Source organism: Gracilinanus agilis, chromosome 4 (assembly GCF_016433145.1).
Source record: "Gracilinanus agilis isolate LMUSP501 chromosome 4, AgileGrace, whole genome shotgun sequence".
Taxonomy (NCBI): Eukaryota; Metazoa; Chordata; class Mammalia; order Didelphimorphia; family Didelphidae; genus Gracilinanus; species Gracilinanus agilis.
Window position 1 is genome coordinate 331,802,795 of NC_058133.1, and position 22,611 is coordinate 331,825,405.

Below are 22,611 nucleotides of genomic sequence, written 5' to 3' on the forward strand. Positions count from 1 at the left end.
GTAGTATCTCACAAGATGCTATTTCTTATGATATAGATAAAGCACCAAGTTTAGTGCTGACAGCCCCATCATCCCTTGGTTTATTACATACAATTTAGAATTTGAAAGCACAACAAATTTACAAAATCTGCATTGAATTCACAAGAACACAGTTTCAAAAAAGAAGATCTTAGATTTTTTTCTTTCTTCAATGATTGGATTTCATCCAACAACTCCTACTACTCACTTTCACTGAGGCCAGAGTTTCATAACAGAGCTGAGAACTGGTAGCTACCTGGTGATTTCTGAACTATGCAGATAACCACATCGGATAATTCAGGGCAAAAGAATGGCTGTTTTTTTTAAGGGCTATTAAGCCCTCTTAGAATTTATTTATAAATCAGCCTTTTTTTTCTTCTAGAAGGAAATTATACTACAGTATCACTCTAAAGTCTCCTCCATACAGACCAGAGATCCGCAGATCTGGAGATTTTGAGCAACTCTGAGATATGCAATCAGACAATTTCAGTTTTGGCCACAGAACAGATTGGTCATAGACCATAATTGTGGGATGGGAGAATTGGGGGGGGGTAGGGTTAGGAATGGTGGAGAAACAATTTTTTTCCCTGAATCTGCCAGATAATTGCAAGCTTTCCATTTCACCTTTGCTGTACAGACCTGGCCTCAGGGTGCTGCAGGAGTAATGATTTGTCTCTGGAAGAAGGGAAGATTGTTTATAAATAAAATCCATCAGGGTTTAGCAGCTTCTTAAGAAATCCCATTTTTCCTTGACAGAATGCCCATTTCTGGGCCCCTATGACACCATGAAGGAATAAAAGATTGGGGCCTAAAAAAAGCCTCATTTCCAACCTTTACCTGTCAATAAATCTCAGTCAACTGCCAGGAACAGGACAGAAGTCTTAGAAAAAGCAGAATTTGCACAGGAAAAGCAAGAGAAGTCTATGCATCTGCCAAGTCAATCAAGGTAAAAGAGAGGGGTGATTTTGCTGATTTGAGCTTTAAAAGTGAGTCAAGCTCCAATAATCAAGACTGCATCCCTTCAGTATCTAAATATACTGCCCAACCCACTATCTTCTTGTGCCCATGTAGGCTGTGATGGGCAGTCATGCCTCATTAGAGGTGGATTTGAAGAAAGCCTGAGACCTCTTTAGTGCTATTAAAACTGGGATTTACAAAAGTTAGATGAACTACTACTTCTTTTATTTTTAAATGGCTCAGGTTTAGTGAGGCAAGTTCATCCTTTTAATGAGTTCTGCCTCCTTAGGGACAGATGAGGACAGAACTCCCAAATGAGGAAGCCCTACCTACCAATGTCAATAGGCAACTATTCTGCAACTTATCATCCTTGACATTTGCCTAGAGCACTCAGAGCTTATGTGACTTGTCCAGGGTCACGTAACAAGTATATGTCAGAGAAAACCTTTGAACCCATATCTCCCCGATGCTGAGGCTTTCCCTCTATCCATTTATTCTACCATTGTTGCCTCCTTTTATTTTTTTTTTTTAATGTTCTGTGCCCCGAGTCGGGAAATTAACACTGAAAATACAGGATTTTCATGGGATATAATTAATCACTTGTTCCTTGTTAAGTATTGTTCTTGAGTAACACTAATGGATATTTTTTAATGCGTGGCATATTTTCTCAAAGTGGATGAAAATTTTCTGAATTTTTGCAGTCTGTAGTTTCATTACCAAGATGTTTGAAAAGAACTCAATTTTAGAAACTGAATTCATGTGCAAAGAGTGCAACAAGTAATACAATTTACACCTAGTCACAGTTTTCTAACTTTAAAATATCACTGTGACAAACACATTTACGGTCTACACACAAACACACATACACACACACACACGGAAATTCACACTCACATAGTACACTTTTGCTAATCCAGACAATACTTCTTTTCAATTAAAAAAATGAAGACTCTTATTTGGCCTCCCAGGCAGAGAATCTACTTAAACCTGGAATATAAGAATGTAATACTCTTCAAGTATACGTCAACAGCACAGTGATAACACCTTACATTAAGATTGACACATGCTGTCTTAAGAGGTCTGGGGATAGCTAAAGACTTAAGGGAAAAATTAGGGGTTGGTCAAAGACGCCACTAATCCTTTGTTCATCAGTTCTTAGAGTCATACATTACACAATCAAACAGCAATAGTCCAGAAGACACTAACTAAATGTGATTAGAAAATGCAAACTGAATTATTTTAAAACTTAAAATTGCAACTTCAAGTTGCAAAGTTGAGATTAACAAATATTGTTCTTACAGGGAATGATTCTTTATGCTCCTGCTATTCTTATGTTGTGTTAACAGAGAATGAAAATATTGGAGATGACGTGTAAGATTTCTAAAGTCAAAGTCTAGATGATTGGCAAATGATGGTTTTCACTAGGACTTAACCACTGCATATTCTGTACTATTTCCATGGAAGTCTGTTTCTTTCCATATTGCCCATAGACCAATATAAATAACATGTAATAAACATCAGTACACAGTTTACAGGACAATACAGTTTTACAAAATATTTCTAATTCTGTACTGCAGCTTTTAGGGGGAAAACAGAAACCTCTTACTTATAGACATCAAATACATTTTACACTAGCATGAAAGTTATGGTTACAAAGGCTTTACTCATTTGATGGGATTTTTCAAACAACTACTTAAAGTTTCGATCATGTTCCCCTACAAATGTTCCATTATTTCACCAGATCATTTTCCTTTATTTAGTCAAACATGGGTGACTCAAGTAACATGCTTTAAAAAAAAAAGAACAAACTGACTTTCTTAAGTGTAAAACCTTTTAAGAATTGTCTTTTCATTTCTCATCATTTAAAATGACTAATGATGGTTGTGATGAATACCTTTTAATTAAATATAGTAAACTTAAAAATATGAGAAGATAGACTCCTTTAAACAAACAAACAAACAAACAAACAAAAAAAGCCTAGTTTCTTTTCTCCCAATGTGGCTGAGAAGTCTTCAGCTCACAACGCCTCAGCCGAGGTATCCGTAGACACAGACATGGTTACTTTGGCAATCTTAACTGTACTCTTGATGCAACTTTCAGCAGCCCTGTGAACGTTGCCTGCACTATTTGCATGTTTGTGCGGGCAGTCGGATTCCCCCATACTGTTATCGAGGGGCTGTGCTGTGCCTTCACAAGTAGGGAACATGCTCCGGAAAGCATGCCTCAGGTCCTTGCTCCTCAGAGCATATATAATAGGGTTCACGGTAGAATTCAGTAGGCAGAGCATACTGCAGAAAGCGAACACTGTCTTAATGAGTTTGTTCATTTTCCCAAAGACATCATAGACCATGATGGCAAGCAGCGGACCCCAGCATATGATCAGGACCACCAGAATGAGGACAAGGGTTTTCGCTAACCTGATGTCCATGCGGGTTTGGTCAGGTCTAGTGACCTGGACCTTGCCATCCTCTGATGTGTGAATAATGATGCTCTTTTGGGTGCCGCGTTGGATCATTCTGACTGCGTGGCTATGTGCTTTCCATAATATATAAACATAGGCGTACACAATGAACAGAAGCAGAACACTAGTGACTCCAATCCAGAACATCAAGTAGGTTTCATCAATAAGAGGAAAGATGTCTGAGCAAACAGACTGGAGCTTCTTACAATTCCATCCTAGCAGGGGGAGCACAGCAATCACGATGGCGATGGTCCACATGACACAAAATGCTACGACAGCTTTTGGTCTGGTGACGATCCTTTTATAAGCAAGTGGCCTGTGAATGGATATATATCTGTCAATGGCCGTGAGGAAGAGACTGCCAACCGAGGCTGTGAAGGAAGCTGTTACTCCACCCAATTTGAACAAAAATACATTTGGGCTATCTTTCCTATGGAACACATGAAAGTCAACGAAACTGTAGACAAAAATGACACTCCCCAGGAGGTCTGCCACTGCCAGGCTACCGATAAAGTGATAGGAGGGTCGACAGCGGAGGCTGCGGGAGTGAAGGATGACGCACAGCACCAACAGGTTCTCCAGGACTGTGAAAGTGCCCAGTGTGAGGGACAACACCGCAATGGCCAGCTGCTGACTAGGATTTAGAATCATGAAGCATTCCATGTCCATGAAGTTCTCTCCACATTGGATATTCTCCTCATTATCCTTATAGGAGGATAAAGATTTGTTGTTGTAAAATTCTGTGATATTTATCTGGTCTGATGGAATTAATTGGGGATTATCTCCTGCAGTCATTTTTTCTTGGAATGGACTACCCCTAAAAGATGTTAAAGGGAATTTCTGTGGGAAGTATCCTAGTTTGGACGCCATGTTGCCTTTGATATCTTCGTACTGAATATCGTTAGAGCCTGCGTAGAGGAGATCTGTTGTGATGGTCCGGAAGGTGGTGTCCGCGAGGCCATCTAGGTTGGACTTCATAACCTCTGGCTTCAATTATGCACGTTTTTGAACAGACCCAGAAGAAACACAGGGGAAGAAATCCTAGAGGAAGGGAAAATAAAAGAAACAGTCAAGGAAGATAAAATCAAGGAGACACAGAATGATATTGTAAACATTGAACTCCAAAGTTAGCTCCAGCTAGGTGGCACGGTGGAAAGGGTGCTGAAACTGTAGTCAGTAAGATTCGAGTTCAAATCTAGCCTCAGACACTTGTTATCTGTATGACCTTCGGTGATTCATTTAACCTCTGTTTGCCTAGGTTTCTTCAACCGTAAAACAGGGACAATAATAACACCTCCCTCTCAGGGCTGTTATGAGGAACACCTATGGTAATATTTATTAATTGCCTAGCACATTAAGATAATAGGTGCAATATGAACACTAGATTTTATTAAGTGTTATTTTATACACAACATATGGCATCAAGTAGGAAGCTTGATCTCACTTAAGAGTCTGTTGAAAGAGGATTGGACTTAGGATAGATCGAAGTTGGGTGACTCATTTGTGAGAAAGCTACAAAAAGATGTGATACCACTATGTACTAGAGACATATTTCTTTCATAGCTTAAACTATTTAATTTATCTATGAATTAGTATTTCCTGGATAGCGTGATAGCAAAAATTAAATAAATGCTAACAAGGAGTAACACATATTTCATAACTGATGAGTGTTTTTAAAGCATCTACCATAGTAGGGCCTGAAATACAAACACCAAAAGAGTGCTAGATATGATCGCTCACCCTATAGAACCAGTTATCTTATTAGTCAACTCTAAAAGTTGCAAAACAACTAGAAAAGAATATATTATTAAATGTTAAATTACACAATAGAGATGTTAGTGGCACCTAAGATATTTGGTGGAAAACAAGTGGAATGCTAGACTCTAACTCACGAATTCAAATCATCTCCCAGACACTTATAAATAACTTAATTACTAGTCAGGCTCAGTTTCCTTATCTGTCAAAAAGGGTCATAATAGCACCTACCTCCAAGGATTATTATGAGGATAAAATGGATAATCATATAAAAAACACTTTGCAAACTTCAAAGCACTACCCTCTTCTTGTTCGGAAGGAACCTTGAAAATTGGAGTAGAGTACCTGGGTTGTAGTTCCAGTTCTATCACTGGTTATGAGTCCTTGGTCAGATTACTCTCTGAGCATTAAAATTCCTTAGCTATAAAATCAGGGGATGATCCTTAGTGATCACTGAGGCTTTCACTAAGGTGTCAATATTGATCCTTGTTTGTTGCTGTTGAGTTGCTTTACAGGCATTTCCAACTCTTCATGATTCTGTTTGGTGTCTTCTTGGCAAAGATATAGAAGTGGATTGCTATTTCCTTTCCCAGCTCATTTTATGGCTGAGGAAACTGAGTCAAACAGGGTTACGTGACTTGGCTTGGGTCTCAGAGCTAGTAAGAGTCTGAGTTCAGATTTGAAATTAGGATGATGAGTCTTCCTGACTCCAGGTCCAACACTCTATCCATTGTGCCACCTAGGTGCCCCTAGTAATCATCAAAGCAACTCATATTTATATACTGCTTTATAGTTTATAAAGTATTACTTCATAAAATGTGAGGTAGCTGGTACAAGCACAGGTCTTAAAAAACAGCTTCTCTAATGGTCAGGAAAGGCTCTACAGAAAAAGTGAAATTTCATCTGAAATCATCTCATTTTCTTTAAAAAAAAAAAAACAACAACCCTTACTTTCTGTATTAGTGCCAGTTCTAAGACAGAAGAATGGCAAAAGCTGGGCAATCAAGGTTAAGTAACTTGTCCAGTATCACACAGGAAGGGTCTGAAGTCGGATTTGAACTCAGGACTTCCTGATTCTGGGCGTGGTGCTCTGTGCTACCCAGCTGCCCCTCTCTCACTGACTTAAAGTCATTCATAGCTTCACCACTTCCAACCTTTCCAGTCTTTTGACACTTGAATTCTCTCCATTTATTCTGTCCCTTTTCAGTGACAGTGGTGTCTTTGCTGTTGCTTCCATGTGACACCATGCATTATCTCTGGCTGTTCTCGATGTCCGTAATTTCCTCCCTCTTTCTCTTTACCTTCTGGTCTCCTTAAAGTCTCAGCTAAAATCTAGCCTTCTATAAGAAGCCTTTCCCAGCCTACCTTAATGTTAATGCCTGTCCTTTGCTGCCCTATATTCACCTATATTTAATTGTTTGTTTGAATATTTTTTCTCTTTATTAGATTATAAACTCCTTGATGGTAAGCAGTGTTTTTGCCCCTCTCTGCTTAGCATAGTGCCTCATATATGGTAAGTGGTCAATAAATGCTCATTGACTTGACCAGAAATATTCATTTCATATAGAAAAAAGACATGCCTGACTTGAACAAAAATTTCCTGTTAGCAAGTAGGAGGAAAATGAAGCATGGGATCATCAGCTCAGAGTTGGAAGGAATCTTAGAAGCCATTGAATTCAATCTCTTTGTTTTACAGATCAGAAAACTAATAGCACACAGAGAGTGGCTTTCTTAGGGTTACAGAGCTAATAACTGTCCAAAGCAGAGTTTGAACTCAAGGCTGCTGAACCCTAAGTCTAATGTCCTATCCACTATGCAAACCTACTGTTTTAATAGATATAGAGGGTCCAGATTAAGTAAAAGCTGGAATCCCAGACTCTTGAATTTGGTATTATCCAAAGAAGAAAAGATTATAGGTCTGAGGAAATCAGTAATCTCAAAATCTACAAAAATCTGTTACATTGATGTTGCTGCCTTGCTTTATGAAATCCAAAGATTGGACTGAATTATTAATGTATTATTTAATTAATCACAAACTGAACTCTTTCACTTAAAAATATGAACATCATCCCCAAGCTTGAACATACTATACTGTGAGAGAAAATATATTTATTTTTGTTTCTGGTAATAATAAATTAGCTCAAAATCTCTACCTGATGTAATTCAGAGATTGCCCCTACTTGAAGCTAGAACTCAGAAAGAGCAGGCTATCTGTTCTGTGTTTCTAAGCACAGAATATTGTAAGCATTCTAATCCCTTTTCTTCCTGCCTTGAAGGCATTTCAAAATGGAAGAAATAACTGATCTTTCCATGAGCAAAAATCATGACAAGAAATAAACAAACCCATAAACTCTTATCCACTGTCAATTTGCACTGGCTAAACAACTTGATTTCAAGAGTATGATGCAGAGAAGCTGCCTGGCATATTTGCAACATAAAAGTGTCACAACTAGGGGAAAGGACATTTTAAATAAAGGTCAGAAAGATTGGCTAATATGAATTATGAGCTATTATAAAGAGATCTTTGTAATCTTAGTATCTGTAAGGGATTCTGGTATCTCTACACTGTTAGATAGTATGTATATGTTGGTTTTGTCGTTGGCAAAAAAGGAAAAGGACTCATATATACAAAAATGTGTAAAATCACCTCTTTTCATAGTAGCTAAAAACTGGAAGCTAAGGGGGTGTCTATTATTGGGGAATGGCTAAACAAACTGTTTTATATGAATGTGATGGAATATATGGGCCATAAGAAATGATAAAATAGAAAGAAAGTTTAAGAGGAAACTGAGAAGACCTTTATGAACTGATGCATAGTGAAATGAACAATTTACATAATGAGAAAACATTAAAAGGGGAATAAAAGCTTTGGAAGAGCAGAACTTTAATCAATGCAGCAATAAACCATGAATCAAGTGGGATGAATATGAAACACATCACCTACCACCTGCCAGAGAGGGAATAGATTTAAAATGCAGAATAAGGCATATATCTTTTGACATATTGTTTTGGTGAACCATGCATATTTATAGTGATGGTTTTTCTTTTTTTAAGTTGTTCTTTGAGGGGACATTGGGAGAAATATGATAAATGTGTGATATTGATTAATTTAATAAGCATTTTGATGAGGATTCTAGGATTCTAAACAGATGGCTTCTTTTGTTTACCACTGGTCACTTCCATTGACACTACCCTAGACATTAGAGAGTACTGAATTCCATAGACTGAGGTCTTGAGACAGTACTATAGCTTCCTCTTTCTGGTACCCTTTCCCTCAAAGGGGTATTATTCATATATCATCATACAGTCAATTGTATGAACATATGAAGTGATTTACTAACTGTTGACTACAAAGTTATTATATACAGAAAGGAAAACTACAGGAACATGGCTTATTTATAAAATCAAAATCAAACATGGCCTTGATTAAAAAGAGGCATTTGAATCAGTGAAAATAATACTGAATGCAAGGCCATGGAAAGAATGTTAGGTTTAGAAAATGAAGAAATGGGTTCAAATCCCAATTCTTCCACTTACCAAGTGACTTTGGGGAAGTTATTCATTCTATCTGAGTTTCCTCGCCTGTAAAATGAGAGCTGGACCAAATTCTTTTTGGGCTCTTGTTCATAAATAGATTTATAAGTCTATAAGAGATTTGTGTTCAAAGCCTTACTAAATTTTACTTAACCATTTGACCATATAATTTAGCCTAAGTCTCAGTTTTCTCACCTGTAAAATAGGGCTGATGACCAGGTTTAACTACTTCATAAAACTATGAGCTATGAAAACCAACAGAGAGAATATGTACAAGATAGTTTGCAAATCTTCAAGTTCTATAGAAGCATCAATTACTATGAATGTGGAAGTCTGGCTTTTCAGCTTCCCTTACTTCACATCTAGAACTAAACTTTAAGACCTTTAGTTCTAAGACCACAATGAAAATAAGACCCTTTCTGGATGAATTCAGACTGAAAATCATTTTCCTACAAAATTCTGATCTCCAAAGCAGAAAGATCTATGCCTGTTCATTTCTTTGTTGTTCAGTTGTGTCCAACTTCTTGACCCCATTTGGAGTTTCGTTGGTAAAGATACTAGAGTAAAGTATACTAGAGTGTTAAAGATACTAGAGTGGTTCATTATTTCCTTCCCCAGCTCATTTTATAGATGAAGAAAGTGAAGCAAACAGGGTTAATTGACTTGCCTAGGGCATTACAACTAGAATCTGAGGTCAGGTTTGAACTTGGGTCTTCCTGATTTCAATTCAGACACACTGTACCACTTAGTAGCCCATTTATTTCTCTACCTAGAATCTTTCACGCTACACTTCTCCTACGTAGGCTGTAGCTCTGTTAGTTTATGTTCAGATAAATTGTTTTTCTTTACATCTTTAGTTACTATTTATCACTGAGATCTTAAGAGACTTTAGCCCCTGAGCTGGAAGGGACATTGGAAATCATTATTCCCATATCATATATGAGCAAACAGTTCCTGGGAGAATGTGACTTGCCCAAAGTCATACAAATAGTAGTTGCTCATACTTGGCTTTTGAGATCTTCCATAATCTGCTTCCAGATTACCTTTTTCCTACATATTCCCTCAAGTACAACCTCTGATTTGTTTAGATTGATTCTTTCACTGTCTGTGAATATACAACTAAAAATTGGTGAACAGACTAATGTGATAAAAGAAATAAATTTTAAAAAAGATTTCAATAAGAAAAATGGAATAGAATTTTATTAGTGACATGAATGCTAGAAACAGAACACTGAGTATTTTGTAGTGGAAAATGGAGGGAAATACTTCATCCCAATTCATACTTGTGTCTATTTTGTGCCCAACACAATGCTAATAAAAACCATTATTTACTTAGTATTGTGTGTATATTTTCCTCATTTGATTCTAATAATTCCATGATGCAAATAACTCCAAATATGGCTCTCACCCCACATTGGAAAGATTTTCCTCATTTACAGTGAACTTACAACCTAATTGAAGAAACAATTCAATTTAATAAGCATTTGTTAAGAACTTGGTTTGGGTCCATCCCTGTGTCAGGCCTTAGTGATAAAAAGACAAAAATGAAATAGTCTCTTTTCAAAGGATTTTTCCAAAATCTGGCAACTAACTACAATTTGAATCTTTTAAAATAAATCCTTACGTTCTGTCTTAGAATCAAAACTAATTATCATTTCTAAGACAGAAGAGTGGTAATGGCTAGCTAATAAGGAGTTAAATGACTTGCCTAGAGTCATACAACTAGATAGTGTCTAAGGCTAAATTTGAACCTAGGTCTTCCCAACTCCAGGCTAGGCTTTCTATCCACTGAACCACTGTCATGCCTTATGTCTCACCTTTTATCTTTGTTTACACTATCCTCCTCTGTATAAAATTATTTCCACTTTCTCTACTTGCTTCTTATTCATCCTTCGAAGACCAACTCAAACACCACCTTTCTGATAAATATGTCCCTTGCCAGATCTGGTGCCATTTTCTTCCTCTAATTAAAAAAAAATTCTTACTTTCCATCTTAGAAGCAATACTATGCATTATTTTCAAGATAGAAGAGTGGTAAGACCTAAGCAATGGGGGTTAAGTGCTTTGCCCAGGGTCACACATCTAGAAATATCTGAGGTCAGATCTAAACCTAGGACCTTCCATCTCTAGACCTGGCTCTCTATTCACTGAGACACCTACCTGTCCTGCCCCCAATTTTAAAGCATGTTTTCTGCATGGTACTACTTATAATTTGCTTTTCATTTTCAGGTTTCTCAATGTATATTTCATCTTGTCTTCCTGACTTGATCATAAGCTTCTCCAAGGACTGGTGCCATCTTTTATATTTCTTTGTGAAACCCCACAGTGCCATGGTGCATTCAATGGGTTGACAAGTGCTGTGGTGTATCCAAAAATCTATAATAATAAATCATTCAGCCATCTTCTCTTTCAGGAAGATCTTCTAGCTAAATGGAGACAGATGCCTCTTTAAAGTACGTGGCCAGCACCAGCCTTACAGAATATAATTTGCTTAAATACCATTTCCATCACTAACCAGGAAAATCTATTCCTTAACTCATGGAACTCTTTAAGAGGTTGGTATCAGATTTGGGTTGGGTGGTACAAGCCTTTAATACCTGTTCCTGGGGAAGCTGAGACTAGTGAGCTAGTCTAGGGGTTTTGAGCTTCAGTAGGATTTTCGAAACCCATCAGATTTCAGGACTAGGTAGAGCACCAGGATGATATCCTCTGTGTATGGTGGCTACCTTCAGTGAAACAGACCTGACCCTTGTCAGAAATGAAACAGGTCAAAGTTTTCAGACTGACCAGTAGTGGGATTGTTCTGCCAATCTGGGAAAGTAGGGAGATGTAATCTCAAAAATAAAATAAAATAAAATAAAATGAAGTAAAATAAAATAAAATAAAATAAAATAGAGGTATGGTTCCAGGAATATATACATTTTAATTAATTAATTTATTTATTTTAAACCCTTACTGTGTATTGGCTCCAAGGCAGAAGAGTGGTAAGGGTAGGCAATGGGGGTCAAGTGACTTGCCCGGGGTCACACAGCTGGGAAGTGTCTGAGGCCAGATTTGGAATATATACATTTTAGATGAAGTTTTTGTCCCAATGATTTAATTTGTCTCCCATACATATGATCAAAATTCCAATTTAAATATATTCATGATAAAGCCAACTTCATAACCTTTCAGTTGTGGCATTCCATAGAACTAATGATCACCCAACAGAAGATAGTGTAGGAGGATGGGCAGTAAAATCACATGATTTTCATACTATTTGAATATTCTAGTGATTTAGAAGTGCTACTGTTCATATGCTGTGGTAACAACAAAGTTAATGGGATCATGACAGGCAAATCCCTCTCTGCATTTCAATAATTCTTCCTTCTATTTCTACATTTGGATTATTACAGTAATTTCCACCTTATTGTTTTTGCATAGAGAGTTTTCTTTGAGAGTACTTGGGAGTTCATTAGTAATATAGTTTAGGCTTTGGGGGATGCGGCTGACATTAATTTTGTTTGTGTTTGCTACTGGGAAAATCATAATTGGAAATCTCTGGCAAAATGTGTGGCTGCACCTATTAAATTGGCAGTTGATTTTTATTAAAGTTGCAGTAAAACAGTGACTCAACAACATCTAAGTGGGTTTTACTAGAATTTTGCTTATTTTAATATAGATGGTATATTGGGTCCATTTAAGCTATATATGGTATCTACGATGCCTCCCACTGTCTATTGGATTATATTAACAAAATGCATAATTTTAGGGCAATTGCCTCTCCACATTCCTCCTCTCAAAAACTTGTCAGCATAATGTACTGTCAAAGGTATTTCAAGATTATAATATCAGTTTTTAAAAATTGAGTTTCTGCTCATACTCTCTATCAATTTTCCACGGTATTTAAAATCATAATTCTGACAGCTAAACAATAGTAGGCAGGCAATAAAAATACTTTAATTGGGGCCATGTTTTTACTAGTATAACTGAATGGCAAGTGATTTGTTTTAGCCTTCATGTTCTCATTCTAGAGATTAATTTCTTTATACCAGCTACATCTTTGCCCAAATCACAGGTTTCATTGTGGTAACTATTTTGAGAACTAAATTGCTTCTAGTATTTTTTTTGTGTAATTGATATTACACATCTTTGTTAAATTAGGTTAGCTGCTATATTTACTTCATGTAATACAGATATTGTCAGATGGAAAGCAGATGGAAAATGGGATCCTCTAGAGAAGGGTCCCTAAGTCCCTAAGGGACCCATGGATTAAGTTCAGGGGGTCTATCAACTTGGGTGTGAGCATTTTTCACTTATCTCTAAGTGAAGTTTCATATTTCCTTTAATTATGTCAAAAATTATTCTAAGAAGGGATTCATAGGCTTTACCACACTGCTCATGGGGTCCATGATACAAAAAGTAAAGAACCTCTGCCCTGTACGTTATGCTGACCACACTGACATTGAAGTTTGGGGATTCATTTTAATCCAATATGGTACCACCTCAAAATAAGGAAGAACTAACATGGGAATGTTCTATTCTCGGTTATAATCCTTACTAACAAAGAGAACACTGGTTGATGGGATGGAAATGATGGGAACCTTGGGAGGAAGTTACTACTCAATGTTAGAATGTGTAACAGAATGGAGAAAAGCTGAAAATAGTCTGATATGAGCCCTAAATTCTAGGAAAGCCAATTTCAAATCATTCCAAAATTAATAAGTAGGAAACCAAGAATTAAAATTCTATTGGAAAGCCAGACTACAGGGGATAAAGAGTTCTCAGCAATGAAAGTCTAAAAGCACAAAGAAAATCAGTTCCCATGAGGAGAAAAAAAAAGGTAGTTAAGACACTAATGTGGTTGCACAGTAAACTCAAAACCTGGCATTAAAAAAATAAAAATAAAAGGTTTTACTAAGATATGTAAGATATATGATGAAAATTAGGGCAGGTTGCATAGGTAAAATACAGAAATGTGACATAGTCCTGTAATAACAGTATTAAAAGTGCTAAAGCTCAAAATGAACTGAGAGGCCAGGAAAGAATATACATATATATATATTGTTGTTGTTATTGTTGTGTATATATACACATATGCAAACAAATATAGATAAATATATGTATATGTGTAAAAGGAAAGTTTTCTGAAGCTATATTGGAGTAAAGATACCAAAGATGAAATAGGACTTCTACTGATGTAGATGGGACAGATGAGAGAGATCTGCTCCAGTTTGATTTCCCAAGAATTTTTGAACTGGAAAAGATAAAACAAAAATGCCATAGAGGGAGTTGATGATATTCAATAAGAGGACAGTAAGAAAGCAGTTCATTGCCTTGATAAATTCAAAGAATCCGGTCCAGACCAACTACACTGAAGGGAATTGAAAATAGCTGATTGGTTAGCACTACCAGTGATCTTTGGAAGGCTATGAAGAACAGGAGAGGCTAGAGAAAGAAAAATGTCTTGATTTTCAAAAAAGAAAAGAGAATAAAGTATGCAAACTATAGGGATCTGGACTTCAATTCCTAGATAATTATCGACCAGAGGTTCTTACCCTTTGTTGTGTGCCATAGATGCCTTGGCCACTTTGGTTGAAGTCTATGGCACTCTTCTGAAAATAATGTTATTAAATAAATATATAAGATAAAATACATATGATATGTAAATACCTATAATTGTACTATAAATACATAATAAATCATTCTACAGTTCAGTTATTAAGATATTTTTATAACAAGTTCCTAGACCCCAAGTTCAGGACCTCTGTCATAGAACATATTATTAAAGGGATGATTAGTGGACATTGAGAAAAAGGAAATAGGCATTATAAAGATTCTGCATATTTTCATCAAGAATAGCTCTTACCAGATTAATCACAATTGCTTTATTTTTTTGGACAAGAATACTCAACTTATTTCAAAGGATCAAAGGAAAGCTGTAGAAAAATATATCTACATTTTAGCTAAGTATATGATAAAGTTTCTCACTCTGTTCTCGCAAGCAAAAAGGTACACTATTGGCTAGAAGATAGTATAATTAGATGGATTTGATGCAGGTCAAATGGCTGGACCCAAAAAGTAGTTAATGATGTGGTGTCAGCTTGGAAGGAGGTCTTCAATATAGGAATCTAGCCATCTCTGCTGGCTCTATATTGTTTAATATTTTTAACCATAATGAAGAAATAGAAAAAAAGCAGTGGTACAGGAGGAAAGGAGTCTGGATTAGAAGCCAAAAGCCCTGGATCTAAACCCCAAAGTCCCTGCCATGTACTATCTTAGGCAAGACATTTTCCACATATGTAAATTGAGGGGGCTAGACTAATGTCTCTATTGTACTTTCTAGCTCTATGATGCTATAATAAATTGTATGCTTATCAAATTTTAATTTTATACAGACTTGAGGAGAGTGAACATGTTAGATGACACATTCCAAAAAGGTCTTGTATGGCTAGAAAGTTGAATGAAATTGGATAAGATGAATTTTAATAGGGGTGAATGTAAAGTCTTACTCTTGGGTTCAAAGGATCAACTTTACAAGTATAAGATGGGAATGGCATTCCTTAATGGTATTTTGCCTGAAAGTCATGGAGGTTTTAGTGAACTGTGAGCACAAACTTTATGTAATCTAAGCTGGATTTTAAGAGAGGCATAATTTCCAAGACTAGAGAAGTGAGAGGACTGCAGTACTCTGCCCTGGTCAGATGAAATCCCAAGTACGGAATGTTTGGTTCTTTTACAATACATTATAGGAAAGACTTTAACTGGAGACATAGATAACTGGGATGGTGGGGAATCTCAAGTTCTTGCTAGATAAGGATCAATAGGAAGAACTGGAGATGATTAGCCTTCAGGAGAAACTGGGCTGCACATAACCATATTTGAAAAACTGTCATACAAAAGAATTATTAGATTTGGTTTGTTTTTTTTTAACATTGGAAGATAATTAGAAGAAATGGACAGATGTTGAAAAGAGGGCTTGATATTTGGAAAAACTTCTCCCCAAAATTAGAGCAATCCAAAAATGGAATTGTGAGCTCCCACTCAGTGGAGGTCTTCAAAAACAGTATGGATGATCACTCTCAGGGATGTTGTAAAGAGGATTCTTGTTCAGTAATTGGGTGGATTACATGGCCTGTGAGGTCCATTACAGCTTTTAGAATCTGTGATTCTTGATTCACCCTCAATAAACTTTGCAAGGTCAGAAACACAAGGGATACATTTTTTATCTTGATGAAACTGAGAAATCAAATGCTCACCAAACTAGAATTTGAGACTTGAGTTACAAGACCCAGTTTGACCACTAACTATGTGACTTTGGGGAAGGGATTGGATAAAATGATCTCTAAGGTCCCTTGTTGCTTTAACATTTGATGGTTTTATGACACATTATAGAAAAGGTTACAGTCCTTTGCTAAACTTATTTGTCCCTACTCAGTGGTTTTGTATTGTTATTATTTGATAGACTTATGAAAGGCTTAAGAGAATGAGAGATCCAATGAACATAATTATTAAATGAATTAGTTCCTTAATTTCAGAGTCCAAATTCCTTCTAATTCAATATTATAAAATCTCTTGCCAATACATGTCCCCCAGTTAATAAGGAACATTTTAGTAAGCTATTTTAAATGGATCATATCCAAGATTAGGTTCTCAATAGGCATAGCATACTTTTTTTTCTCCCTTGGGCAAAATTCATCACATTAAGGACATTTATTTATTACTATTGGGACTGTATAAGTCAACAACCGAAATTTGTTATGGAATTGTGCTCAGTCAATGTAGTTTATTTAATAATTCCATGAAATAATTAATCATGTAACTTGACTAGTTTGTTTCCTCTTCCTCCAGTGCTAACATAAAATGGAAAGTTGAGTTAATCATTCAGATATTTCAGATAAAGTATGTAATCACTTGAGTCATTTCTAACATCATTTCCAATATTAAAATTCCAATTTCCAATATTAAAATGAAATCTATTATGCTGTGCATAGGTACTTGACTGCCAAGCCTTTAATTCTCCATATACGTTTTAGTGGTACCAGGAAAGAGATAACTATATCCTCTAGAAACAATGTAAAACCAACCATTGGAGACTTTTCAAAGAAATGAATATTTTATAAATAGCTATTTTTTTTAAATTGTAGACAAAGCTCATCCCTTTAAGACACAGCTATATAAATATAAGCTAAATACAAATCAAGGTTCCTAGGAAGCTGTTTTTCAATTTAACCTTACTTTGAAAAATATTTCCAACAACTTAGTACTTAGTGCTATCCATATGAACTCATGAAAATCAATGCATAAAATATTTTCCTTAAAACATTCAGACATATATTCCAATTTAGAAAAACACTAAAAATACCTAGATGTTTTATGCAATTAGTGATAGTGAATCATCCTTACAAATTGTGTAAAAACAGTCCTTTCCAATGTTCACCTTTTATGTATTTCCGTATTTACATGCAGTTTCATAATAAACATTTAATATAGATAATGTTTATGATATACTACAAATATGAAGACTTTATCATTTTCAAGTATTACTTGATATTATCATATGATACTAGGTAATGCTATCATATCAAGTGTTACTGATGTAACATATTTTTAACACATAAAAAACTAGAATGAGTTTCAACTTAATAAAGATGATGGTTCATATATAAAAGTATTCAACAAAGATACTAATTTTTTTTAAATGGGGCTTGGTTATTAAAAGTAGAGATACATCAATTCTCTTCCAATAACTGGAACATGCACAACAAACACATCCTCTTACTATAGTTTTGACTTCGCAACATTCATTAATAAAGATTTTATGTAAAATTTTTTTAATGTGCTACATGCCCTCCTACTTGCCAAGAACATATTTTCACTTCCTTTCTCTTTGATGAATTAGCAAAAAGATTTGCCCTGTGGTCCTAGAAGAGACATAGCACTTAAATAAAGCCCAGCTTTTAAGAAATGTCTTATTTCTTTGGCTTCAGGACATAATATTGGAGTATGGTTTGTGTGACTCAAAATCTGACTTAAAAAAAACAAGTTTCTGATTCCTGAATTCTCTCACTAGGATTAGTTGGTTCTCACTACCAACAAATCCTGAAGGGCTCCAAGAACTGTTTCATTATGATATCTAACTTTTCAGTTCTGGGCAAAAGAGGCAGAACTGGACTGGCAGAGGGGATGGTAAGCAGAGCACTTGAGGTCTCTTCCCTTTTACTTTATACTGCCCCATCCAGTGCATTATTCCAAAGGCAAGTTTTGAAGAATACTCGAAAGGCATGCACCAGGAAAGTGATGCTTTCTTGTGTACATAATACAATAATCTCAGAATTAGAGATAACTTAGAATTTCTAACTCTAGGTTACAATGGATTTATTACATAATCTTTGGTCTAAAATGTTTCTACTGTTTTTTGTTTTTGTTTTGCCTTGTTTATCCAAAACAAACACCCCTCACAAATCATTAAACCTGTCCATTTTAATAACAGTTTATAATAAAGAGGAAAAATGGGGAGGTAATCGTCCCATTTTGTACATTATGAGAAATACCATTTGGTATTTCATCTTTGTGATGTCTGTGAAAATCATAACAAAATAAGACTACAGACAACAGAACCAGGGACAACAGCCTGAAGCATTTTAATGTTTTGGCCTCGAAGTCTTCTTCAGACAAGGGATGAAGAAGATTATTGGTAATGTATGGAAGCTTAAAAGAACCTTCTAAAAATGAAGACATTCAATTTAGCTTAAAATCAGTGTTAGCTTCACTTGACTAGAAAAGACACTACTCATCACTGAGTAGAGGGAAAGAAAAGCTCCTCCCTTTATTCTTCTCTGGGGTTAGTCTATAATCTAGAGTAAGCTTCCATCATTTTACCATCACTGTCAATGAACTCATGGGTTCTGACAAAAATATACCAGGTATATACATTTGCCATAGTAATGTGACTACTGCCTACAGTCCTTAATATTTTCCAGTCCACAGACTTTTTACATGGTATGTGCCCCAATAGACATATTCATACAGTAGTATCCCATTCCTTGGGGGACAAGTAGGTAATATGAATCCTTTCCATACTTAAGTATAGTCCCTTTGCTTAGATTGAACAAGCAGACCTGGTTATTAAAATATTCAACAGTAATAAGATCTATAATAATGAAATAATAATGGATTGTCTATATCTGAAGATGGTGCCTCATCAATCTATCCATGGAGTTTCTTTCCCTCTTAGATGCAGCTCATGTTGTACTGAATCATCACCCCCTTTGACCCAGGATGCGAGTGTGCAAGACAGATGACTGGAACAAGAAGTTTATGATTATGGATAGTTTTTCTCCTGCAAAGCTAATGGTCTTGAATAGGAATCAAGTCTGAAACAGCCTAATCCACACAATGACCCATCCAATATGGCTAAATCATCTGAGTATGAAGTGATTTTATGGAAAGTACAATTCTATCAACTGCAGAAACTTGTTTATCATTGTCAGAAGCTAAAATGCCAGCAGTATTGTCTCTGAACCATCATCAGGTAAATCTTTTTTATTCCAATCTTTGCCTGGCTTGTATATGATTTATTAAAGAGATATTTATCCACTTACGCTTATACAGATTGTATTCATGTGCATATATATAATATGTATACATACATATTTATATGCACATTTGTGTCTCATTAAAAGTTACTAAGACAATAGCTAGCACTGATATAGGTGCTTATATTATCTAAGGCACACTTTATATACATATTATATAACATTATATATATATAATATTAATTAATTCATATATTTATTTCAGGAACTTTAACTTGAAAGTTAATGTGCAGTCAACCAATTTTCTTTACAAAAATGCCCATTAGTCTTTATCAATCTTTCCCAAATTAGTTTTTTTTCTAAATGCAAGGGACTTTTCACAGTTGTTGTAGAAGTTGTGTAATATGCCAGCCACTAGACAGAGTGGCATTTACCGAGCGACATTTACAAACCTACAGTGGCCAATTTGTTTTTTGTTCAGTGGCCATGGTTTTTGTTCTATGTGGATGAGCAATTTATCCTGCTGCAATGTTTTATGCATTTTACAAATGAATTAATTAGAAGTTAAATAAGAAAATGTTATGAGGTGGGATAGTCAATTATAATTGCTATAAAAATCCAAATTTCTAATTGCTTTTTCCTAAGCAGAATGAATGTAGAAATTTGAGTATACTGATAAACAAAAAATATATATAAATATTTGGAATTTGATCTCAAGAAAAATAAATGAGGAGAAGTAAAGGAAAATTTTTCTTCCCCTGAAAGCCAATGATATGCCTATGCCAAGAGATGTTAAGAGCGGGAGGAGGAAGAATATCTCAGAAACCAAAAATCAATTGCAAGAAGAACTACATCCCTCTTTTGGATTTCCCTTCTTCCAAGCTTGTAAAAAAACCACATGAAAATCACAACACTGGTAACTTTGTATCTACATTTTATTGAGCACAGAGCTAAATCTCTAGTCATAACTTGAGAAAGTGCATATACCTTATTAATTTTGAAATGGTGATGTTTTCCATCGAAACCTCAAAATATGTTCAGATTTTGCCTCAGTTTTTGATTTAGGATGAGTAATCCTTGATTTATTTCCAAATATTCTCCCTTGTCAATATCATTTCAAAAATTAAAGTCACTTTTGTTTCTTCTACTCTGGTAAAAGTGTTGAAGGGAAGAACTCTTCCAACATCTAGAGGTAATACAGCCTATAGGGTGGGGGGAAGACTACTAGATAGCAAATAATAACAAATAGCACAGTGGAAAGAGATGAGATGTGCTCAAATGTGCTTGAGCAATGTAGTGCTAGATTTAAATTTCAAAATATGAAACACAAGATCCTAGATTTAGAACTGGCATAGAGCTTAGAGATTATCTAGCCTTATCTCTTGATTTTACAGATGATCATATAATTACAGATTGAGAGTTGGAAAAGACCTTGGAGATCATCGAGTCCCTCATTTTATAGATGAGAAAAATGAAGCTGAGAGCATTTAAGTGACTTGTTTGATAATGCACACGTACTAAGTACCCCAGGTGGGATATATACCCAAGTCCTCTGACTCCAGCCCCTTTGTTCTTTCTATTAGAATATGCTGCCACTCATAGAAATCAAAATATGTCTTAGAAAAGTCAGGAAGCATTCTTCCTACTATACTGCTTTATACAACTCAGACTCTGGCTTGAGATGTATGTTATAAACTTTTTTAAAGGTTCAGAAAAGAGTCTAATGATGAAAATTTAAAAAAAAATAAAATGATTATTTGGTGCTTAAAAAGACATATTATTTAGCCAATAATTTAATAATAGTCTTCTTTAGCATGAAAGGTGGTGTTGTACAGATGGCAACTGGTTGTAAAAGGCAGAAGAAGAAATGAGATTAAGCTATAAGATGAAAGTCAGAATTAAGGGAAAGCTTCTCTGGTAGTACGGGCTTTTGAAACATTGCAGTGGGTTGCTAAGGGAATCTGCTTATTTTAGAATGTCCTTTCCTAGAGATTTTTTTTATTAAAAAATTTCTTATTATTTAATTGGAACAGTATTGGGGTAGTACTGCCGAGGGATGAGGGTAAAGACTAGATGTTTTCTGAAGGTTTTTCTAGTCTTTGAATTCTTTTCTTTTCTAGACTTATCCAAGAAGGATACTATCATATATTTAGTCCAGAAAATGAGATTGGCTTGAGCACTATAGAGTATTTATTTAGTTGCAAAGTACGCAGAAACAATTAAGAACCCACTACAGCAGTTTTCTTAATTCTATTTGCAAAATCTATCCAATTTTGTGTGTATGGGATTCTGCCAAAACATACATTTACTGTCAGTGCCTTTGCTTAAGAGCTCATGGCTACCTATATTTTAAAAAAAGCAAAGGTGTAAAAAAGGGAAAAGTAATTCAAATTTAACATTTCATATTATAAAATGCCTAATTTCCAAAATTCTGGCAAAATACTACAATGCAGGATGTAGAACAGGGCTATACAGTCAAAATGAAATGGAGGACTTTGTGATGACTTGAGTAATTCAGGTCCATAGCCAATGATTTTGCTTGAATTATCCATTTAATCACACAACTCTTAGAACTCTATAGAGAGGGCAAGATCATTAAATAATAACAGCCTGAAGAGTTAAAAATGTGAGTATAGTCTAAAAGTTTAGGCAGTATGACTCCTTTGGAAAAGCTTTATTTAATAAATTGGATAATTTAGGCAATTATTAATGTCTATTAATGAAAATACAGCTATCACATGTGTATATTAGATAATATACTCTATATAGATAAGGTATTTAAATAAGGATACAAGAAATAAAGCGAAGTAATGGTTCTATCTTGTTAACTCATATGAAGTGAAAAACAGCCATGTTCAGAAGTAGTCAGTGCTTATTCTCCCCAAACTAAATTTCTATGTTTGCAAAAATGATTTTTTACAACTATTTGTCTACATAATCTGAGTAATTAGCTTTTTTTTTTGCTTTGTTTCTCCCATATTGTATGTACCCTTTTCCTACCCTAACTGGTAATAATTCTCAAGGCAAAAAAATTTGTAGTGGCTAAAGAGATAACGATTGATAGCATCATGAAAAGTTGTTTCATTCATTTTGGAGTAAACAAAACACCTAAGAGTACAATGAGCATGAAACCAAGCTGATTTTTAAGTAAAAAACAATTGGAAAGAAAGGACAGAGTGACAAAGACCCAGGGCTATAAATGATAAATGGTTTTTAAGGATAGTGATACTGACTTTCCATACAATGGAAATTTCCTCTTTTTTAGCCTCTTCTGTAGAAGTTCAGCTCAGAGCATCACTATCTATCTATCTATCTATCTATCTATCTATCTATCTATCTATCTATCTATCTATCTATCTATATCTATCT

General features: G+C 35.3%; 1 protein-coding gene across 2 annotated transcripts in view; it reads right to left on the bottom strand.

The window, feature by feature from the left end:
* Positions 1-2,934: 2,934 nt before the first annotated feature.
* The window catches only part of CNR1 (cannabinoid receptor 1), a 26,175-nt gene continuing 6,498 nt past the window's right edge, over positions 2,935-22,611 (bottom strand). The window contains exons 3-4 of one of the 2 annotated variants that reach the window (XM_044674245.1): positions 4,329-4,477; positions 2,935-4,253 (exon numbers count right to left, since the gene is read on the bottom strand). In XM_044674245.1, coding sequence (XP_044530180.1) covers positions 2,993-4,253; positions 4,329-4,414 — 1,347 coding nt within the window. In that variant the 5' untranslated portion in view covers positions 4,415-4,477 and the 3' untranslated portion in view covers positions 2,935-2,992. Of the gene's footprint in view, positions 4,478-22,611 lie in introns of both variants that reach the window. The other variant, XM_044674244.1, reaches the window with a different exon arrangement.